This window comes from Pongo abelii, chromosome 19, assembly GCF_028885655.2.
Source record: "Pongo abelii isolate AG06213 chromosome 19, NHGRI_mPonAbe1-v2.0_pri, whole genome shotgun sequence".
NCBI classification, from domain to species: domain Eukaryota; kingdom Metazoa; phylum Chordata; class Mammalia; order Primates; family Hominidae; genus Pongo; species Pongo abelii.
The window spans coordinates 71,387,935-71,396,055 of record NC_072004.2 but is presented as its reverse complement, the minus strand read 5'-3'; the positions used below and the strand labels follow the sequence as shown (position 1 = coordinate 71,396,055).

Below are 8,121 nucleotides of genomic sequence, written 5' to 3'. Positions count from 1 at the left end.
AGAGCTGATTCACTTGGCTTAACCAAATTGGATAGCTCAGAATACAACAGGAAAAGGGAATGTTGCCTTTTCTATTTATGGAAATATTTACCAGATAAGCACAACTATCTAATTTACTAAAAAACAACTGATTCTCTATTAGTAATGTGCAAACCACAAGATTATTCACATGGTCATAGTAGTTCTCAGCAGGGTATAAAAAGCAAAAGAGAGAACAAGGAGAGATCAAACTCAGAACACTCACTCTCCTGGAAACCCACCGAGAACCTTCACCTTCTGACACCATGGTCAACTCCTGTTGTGGCTCTGTGTGCTCTGACCAGGGCTGTGGCCTGGAGAACTGCTGCTGCCCCAGCTGCTGCCAGACCACCTGCTGCAGGACCACCTGCTGCCGCCCCAGCTGCTGTGTGTCCAGCTGCTGCAGACCGCAGTGCTGCCAGTCTGTGTGCTGCCAGCCCACCTGCTGCCACCCCACCTGCTGCCGCCCCAGCTGCTGTCAGACCACCTGCTGCAGGACCACCTGCTGCCGCCCCAGCTGCTGCGTGTCCAGCTGCTGCAGACCCCAGTGCTGCCAGTCTGTGTGCTGCCAGCCCACCTGCTGCCGCCCCAGCTGCTGTCAGACCACCTGCTGCAGGACTACCTGCTGCCGCCCCAGCTGCAGTGTGTCCAGCTGCTGCAGACCCCAGTGCTGCCAGTCTGTGTGCTGCCAGCCCACCTGCTGCCGCCCCAGCTGCTGTGTGTCCAGCTGCTGCAGGCCCCAGTGCTGCCAGTCTGTGTGCTGCCAGCCCACCTGCTGCAAGCCCCAGTGCTGCCAGTCTGTGTGCTGCCAGCCCACCTGCTGCCACCCCAGCTGCTGCATCTCCAGCAGCTGCCACCCCTCTTGCTGTGAATCCAGCTGCTGCCGCCCCTGCTGCTGCCTGCGTCCAGTCTGTGGCCGAGTCTCCTGCCACACCACTTGCTATCGCCCAACCTGTGTCATCTCCACCTGCCCCCGCCCCTTGTGCTGTGCCTCCTCTTGCTGCTAAATCTCTGCTGTGAACACACCACTTCCTTATTACGTCCTTTCCTACAGATGAAGGCTCTCATTGCAAACATGCGACTGTTCAAGAGAATTGATCTGGGTCCCATAAGCAAACCTCATCCTTAGAAATTCTGTATTTGCATTCTACCTTTTGTCCAAACTCCCTGCCTTCCAAAGGAATTCATTGACAATCTCCTAATAAATTGACAAATTGTCCTCCAACATCCTCCCACCTCTTTGACTTCAAGACATTTATTTATCATGCCTAAGGAATTTGAAGATTGCCTCCATCATTTTTAGGGCCACAGATCTTAATGCCTCCAACCTTGAAGTCCAGTGAAGTCTCTCTCTTAAAGTCTTCTGCAAACATTTTTGTACCTTGTTATTTCCATGTACCAAAATAAACCTCTATTCTATTGGCACTGAAAATTGAATACAATTCTTATTCTCTTTTTAAAAAGGGTTTTACATTTGGGTCCTGGGTGATTACATTTAACTACACCTGTAGGGCTCACAGCACAGATTAGTCAACCTTCTAACAGAGGTCAACTGACATCGATCACTGCCTAGTTTTTTTCTAGAAAAGTCTTTTCAGGCTTAGGCAAATCAATTAGTCATTTTGTAGTTTTTAGACAAAAAGAGTGAAGCTGAAGTCATGAAATATCCATGAATATAACAACAGGGGAAACATTTTGAAAGATTGATCACAACTCATTATCTTTTAAAAAATAATTTCAACTTTCATTTTAGAATCAAAGCGTACATATTCGTATTTGTTACATGTTGTGTGATGCTGAGGTTTGGGGTATAAATGATTCTGTCACCAGGTACTGAGCAGTGGGTCATTTTTAGCCCTTCGTCTCTCCCTCTCTCCCCCTTTTTGGAGCCCCTAATTGTTCTCATCTTTGTGTCCATGTGAACCCAATGTTTAGCTCCCAGTTGTAAGTGACAACATGCAATATTTGGTTTTCTGTTCCTGGAATAATTTGCTTAAGATAATGTCCTCCAGCCACATCCATGTTGCTGCAAAGGACATAATTTCGTTCTTTTTTTATGGCTGTGTAGTACTCCACGGTGTGAAAATGTCACATGTTCTTTATCCAATGCACTGTTGATGGGCACCTAGACTGATTCCATGTCTTTACTATTGTGCACAGAGCTGTGATCTTTTAAAACGCTGTCTTTCAATTTCTTTTTTTTTCCAGTAAAAGCAGCTAATAGGTGGTTTAGCAAAGTCTGTGTATTTTCTACTGAGTCATGTGTAATGAATCCTCAGCACAAACACAGTGGATCTGCTTCATTCTGACTGGCGGAGTTTCAATGGGGAGTTCATGCTGCCATGTAGAGAGGGCCACCTCCACGGTCAGGCAGGTGATGAAATGAAGGAAGCAGGCCTGGTGAAAACTCATAGGTATGCTGGAGACTGATTTTTTTTCTTTTTGTCCAAAGTTGTGCCCTCTTTTTAGGATGCAACTATAAAGACCCACATTTCTCCCCAACTAGGGATGCCTCTAATGGGTCATCTCATCTCCAGAACTCCCTATAGGTTCATCTGAGACTTCCACTGAGATTGCCCTGCAGTTTGATTTATCCCAGTGTCAAACTTGACCTTTCTCTCACTTCCCTTCCCTTCCCCTTCCCTTCCCTTCCCTTCCCTTCCCTTCCCTTCCCTTCCCTTCCCTCCCTTTCCCTTCCCTTCCCTCCCCTCCCCTCCCCTCCCCTCCCCTCCCCTCCCCTCCCTTCCTTTCCCCAGTGTTAATCCCAAGAGCATGCTTCAATAAACCTCTTGCATGTTGCTCTCCATCTCAGTGTCTGCTTCCTGGGGAGCCCAGCCTGTCCCCCAAAACAATTTGAAACTCATGATAGCTAATTTGAGAGCTAAAATGACTGAAATGTACTTTTAATATTTTAGTTTCTGAAAGAAATAAGAATGTAAACATAATAGCAGAAAATATGTTTAACAGAATCTGTAGAAAAAAATTATGAATTTTATATAAATCACATTTATTATTTTCTAAGGATGTTTAGATCATTTATACACAAATAAATGCTCTTTAAACATTTAGACAATACAAAAGAATGTGACAATGTGACCAAAAGTAAGTTTCCCATCATGGTCTTTGCCAATCCCATTCAATACCTAATGTTACAAATTGAGATACATCCTCATTAAATGCATGCGTAACACATGCATGTATTTATTTGAAAACTTGGCTTTTGTTGCACATCTCTTGTTCTGACATTTATTCAAACATTATTTTATGTCCTTCAGGAAATGTTAACATTTTCCTTCACATAGGCTTGGCAGATTTATTTACATATTTTTCTATTTACTCTTGAGAATTATGAATACATGCTTCTTTTTTTAAATTATACTTTAAGTTCTAGGGTACAAGTGCACAATGTGCAGGTTTGTTACATATGTATACATATGCCATGTTGGTGTGCTGCACCCATTAACTCGTCATTTACATTAGGTATTTCTCCTAATGCTATCCCTCCTCCCTCCCCCCGCCCCACGACAGGCCCCAGGGTGTGATTTTTCTCCATTAAATTTTAGAGAGAATTATTGCTAGTGTATAAAAAGTCTATAGATTAGTATAAGTTCATATCTTATCTGATCTCATGATTCATACTAATACCCAGCTGACTCTCCAGGATTTTACGGGTGTGCAATCATGGTGGCCAAGTGCCTCCAGCCTCAGGCTTGTCCCCATGGTTCGTCCCCACCTGCCCACAGTGGGGGTCCTACCATTAACACAAACACTGTTAGGATTTTCTACCTTTCCTGTCTTACTTTCACCATTTCCTCACTTGTGCTTCCTGGGATCATCCCCCAAATAAATTGTGTGCACCAAGGTCTTTTTCTCAAGGTTTGCATTGGGTAGAATTTAAGCTAAGACAACAGATGATCAGCAAACATTTTTGACTGACTGATATCAAACAGAAAATAATAGTTATTTCAATCAACAAGAGTAAAACAAGGAAGCAGGAGGTGAAGGAGAACTAGTGCTACCATTTGGCGTTTACTTCCTTCCTGTCTTTTTACTGTGTGAATATAGGCATGCATGTTCAACACTGAATTCCTGGTTATCTATAAACAAGTCTCCTTCTATAAATTGAATCTTAACTTCCACAACTTTCCACATATGTTATTTATCAAGTGACATGTTACCTATCACATAAATGAGTTTAGTCTTCCTGAAATGAAATTATGATCTCTTTGTTTGGAATGATTTCCTCTCTTTTATCCAGAAGTCAAAAGATATACACATTTTTTAAAGGACCTTACATGCCTCTATGTCATCAAAAAAGCCTTCCTTCACTCAACAAACACTTACCACCAGTGTTCTCTGTGCTGAGTATCATGGTAACAAGAATAAATGTCATAGCCCATGCCTTCAGGGTATTTGCATTGCACGTGGTGGAATGACAGAAGTAAATGACTATGATACAGTAGAACGTATCAAATTATGAGCACAAGGCAGGAAATCATGATACATGAATGGGGTAGCTTATCAGGAAAGATACTATTGAGGAGGAACTATTTTAACTGGGTCTTGACACATGAGTAGGAGTTTGCAGAGTGGACAAAAAAAGATGAAACATTCCAAGAAGATGAAGCAGTTTCAGCAAGCTTAGCAAATTTTATTCTTTATGGCTTTCTTGGCTACACTAAGACATATTAGGCTTACTTTCTCTTTAACCTTGGACAAGTTTTTGTTTGTTTGTTTTAACTTTTTAATGCTTCTTTTGAGTATTCCCCTAAAAGACTAATAAGAATATAAACTAGTTCATAAGGTTGTATTAAAGAGTGAAAATGAAATAAATGTAAGATATTTGGTACAATGCCTGCTACATAGTCAATACTTCACAAGTAATATACATACCCTGAGGGTGTATGGAACTTATCCACATACTAACATTTTTTATTTTAGTTGTTTAATGAAAATAATTGTAATTCTTTTCATTTCTGCCAAACTCTGTTTGCTATCCATGTGTCTTATGACAGTATCTGCAAGAAAAAGATGAGGGTTTATCTGTTCTACACCCAGAGTACCCAATAGAATGTCTTGGATGCATGTTATTGAAGGCTTAATAATTCTAAATATTCTTCATATATAACAAATGCTTTTGTAAATGAAAAATCCATCATGCAATTTTGATGATCAAAGATTAATCAGGCTGGGTGCAGTGGCTCATGCCTGCAATCCCAACACTTTGGGAAGCCAAGGCAGGTGGATCACGGGGTCAAGAGATTGAGACCATCTTGGCCAACATGGTGAAACCCTGTCTCTACTAAAAATACAAAAGTAAGCTGGGTGTGGTGGTGCAAATCTGTAGTCCCAGCTACTCGGGAGGCTGAGGCAGAAGAATCTCTTGAACCCAGGAGGTGGAGGTTGCAGTGAGCAGAGATCATGCCACTGTACTCCAGCCTGGCGACAGATCGAGAATCTGTCAAAAAAAAAAAAAGATAAATCAAAACTTCCTACTCATAATGCATATACTGTAAGACATACAGCAAAATGTGTTTTTACCCTTTAAAGGCAGTTAGTCATGGGTAAGTACTTTCGCTGGAGGCTGTGGAATAAGATCTGACAGAGTTTAGAACTTGTTGGGATCTGACCATCTGCCCCACCATCTGAGATGCACACACGGGATCAAAGTCATCCTCATTGCAGATGGGACGTCCTTCCCCAAATGAGTCCTTCCTTCTCTTCCTTCCCAACATTTCACCTGACCAGGACATTATTTGACAACAAAAGATACATTCACATTATAAAATTCGTCCCCCATGATTTGCAGACAGCAATCTACAGGTAGGAGGGAGAGTCACATTTAAAAACAAAATGTCAGAGAGTCCTGTGACCGGTGCTTTGTAAAAGACACTGCATAGACCAGGGACAAAGGTGACCTCCCACTAATGAAGAAATATGACAAGCATTTCCAGTGGAAACACAGGAGCACAGCAGGAAAATGAAATGGGTTATTTGCTCTGTTGTGGAGTATTTAACTGGAAACACACAATTATGTGATTACATGATTAATTTTTCCAGTAAGTAAATAATAACAAGGAAATAATGACGTGGTGGCAACGGGCCTTCAGGAGGGTATAAAGGGGCTACAGGCCCAGGAGACTTCCAAACTCAAGAACTTCACTCTCCTAGAAACCCAACTAGATCCTTCACCCTGTGACACCATGGTCAACTCCTGTTGTGGCTCCGTGTGCTCTGACCAAGGCTGTGGCCAAAACCTCTGCCAGGAGACCTGCTGCCGCCCCAGCTGCTGTCAGACCACCTGCTGCAGGACCACCTGCTACCGCCCCAGCTGCTGTGTGTCCAGCTGCTGCAGGCCCCAGTGCTGCCAGGCTGTGTGCTGCCAGCCCACCTGCTGCCGCCCCAGCTGCTGCATCTCCAGCAGCTGCCACCCCTCTTGCTGTGAATCCAGCTGCTGCCGCCCCTGCTGCTGCCTGCGTCCAGTCTGTGGCCGAGTCTCCTGCCACACCACTTGCTATCGCCCAACCTGTGTCATCTCCACCTGCCCCCGCCCCATGTGCTGTGCCTCCTTTTGCTGCTGAGCCCACTGCCCTGGCTCATCTCTCCCTTCACCGCAGGCCCACAGTTGTAGACCATTCTTCTGTGCTGACTATTAGGACACATGGAGTGGGATTGATGTCATTCAGCAGGGTGGACTTCATGTTTCCAATGAGCCCATCACCATCCCACTGAATCTGTGAGAACATTCTGGTTCATTTTAAACTCCCTCCCTTGCTTTCTTTTTCTTCCAGTCATGGCACCAAATATGAAATAATTTGTAATCCACTAGCTAAGAAATTATTCCAATCCTCTAAATTCCTCATTTTTTAAAATCATTTTGAGCCTATAGGTTATCCTTCCCAATGAGGTACACATTATCTACCTTTCAAACATATTGTCTGTCAGCCTTTCAGTCATTCTTTTCTCTTGGAAAGGTAGGAGGCTGCCCCTCCCATGCTCTGCTGCTTTCTCCCTGTTCTCTCTTTGTCTCTGTTTGTTCAAGTTTGCCAGAATTTTTCTATTTTGTTAGTACTTTATCTTTATTTTGTTCAAAAAATATATTGTATTAAACTTTTCATTTAGAAATCTTTTATTGTTTTTTGCATTTTTTGTGATAATTTTCACTGAGTTTACTGATTCGTGGGGGTGAGGTGGGAATGCAGTAGAAGGGGATTCTCAAAGCATGATTCCAAAGTAAGACTTCAGGTATGAATTCATAGTGCCAAACTGCTCCAGTGTCACACATAAACTAAAATAAAATAGAAGCTTTTGATTGTTTCCATTTGATATATGGAATGGTTTGGGATAAGTAAAACCCCTAGTAATGTCACAGACAAACTAAAATAAAATAGAAGCTTTTCATTGTTTCATTTTGATGTGTGGAATGATTTGGGATAGGTAAAGCCCCAGTATTGTTGTTTGTAAGTTCATCCATGATTTTAGAACTTATGATATCATGGTAATACTCCTCACTCTTCTGTGTCAAATTTAAAAGGCACATCTCATCCTACTGCATTCCATCTTGATTCAAATCAGTTAAGGCAGACTCCAAATGTTATATAAGGGAATTTTGTTATTTTGTTGTCGATCAGTTCAGTTTCTTTAATTTGCTGTGCAAAAGAATTTGAGAGCAAATCCAAAGTAAGAGTAAGTGAAGAAGTTTGTTGCAAAGCAAAAGTACCCTTTGAGAGGAAGAGTGGGCTGCTCAGTGGGAGAGACAGCAGCTAGTGCTGTAAGAGGAATTCCTTTTATGGGAGCTATACATACATAATCATAAAATACTGGTGAGGTCAAGTGTGCAAAGGCAGACCTGCGGTTGGCACATGTGCTCAGGATCCACGTGGTCTAACACCCATCGCATGTATCATTAGCATATGAAATCTCCACATAGGGGTGTTTTTCTTGTTGCGGTTGTTTTTACTATTAAAATGAGGAAAAGGTTACTATAAGCTGAACCTTGAGCCTAGCTGTGCATGCAGGACCCCAGAGAAGTCCCTGCCCACCCTCCCACACACCCCACCCCAGGAAGGAATTTGCAGTTAAGAGTTTCTTGGGCTTTTGGTG

At 42.7% G+C, this 8,121-nt stretch overlaps 2 protein-coding genes across 13 annotated transcripts; both read left to right on the top strand.

Annotated features, from left to right (window-relative positions):
- The first annotated feature begins 284 nt into the window (after positions 1-284).
- Positions 285-1,309, top strand: LOC103892852 (keratin-associated protein 4-12). Of its 12 annotated transcripts, XM_063719030.1 has the most exons (4): positions 285-337; positions 461-685; positions 731-805; positions 896-1,309. In XM_063719030.1, exons 1-4 carry the CDS (start codon positions 285-287, stop codon positions 1,023-1,025), a joined length of 483 nt encoding a protein of 160 aa, XP_063575100.1. In that variant the 3' UTR covers positions 1,026-1,309. The 12 variants fall into 12 exon arrangements, with proteins under 12 accessions (XP_063575100.1, XP_063575094.1, XP_063575097.1 ...); XM_063719024.1 differs by having other exon boundaries at positions 285-445; positions 491-773; positions 831-1,309; XM_063719027.1 differs by having other exon boundaries at positions 461-1,309.
- Positions 1,310-6,221: 4,912 nt separating this feature from the next.
- On the top strand, positions 6,222-6,599 carry LOC100432275 (keratin-associated protein 4-7). The gene has a single exon (XM_002834350.4). The coding sequence runs from the start codon at positions 6,222-6,224 to the stop codon at positions 6,597-6,599; it is 378 nt and encodes a 125-aa protein (XP_002834396.4).
- Positions 6,600-8,121: the final 1,522 nt, after the last annotated feature.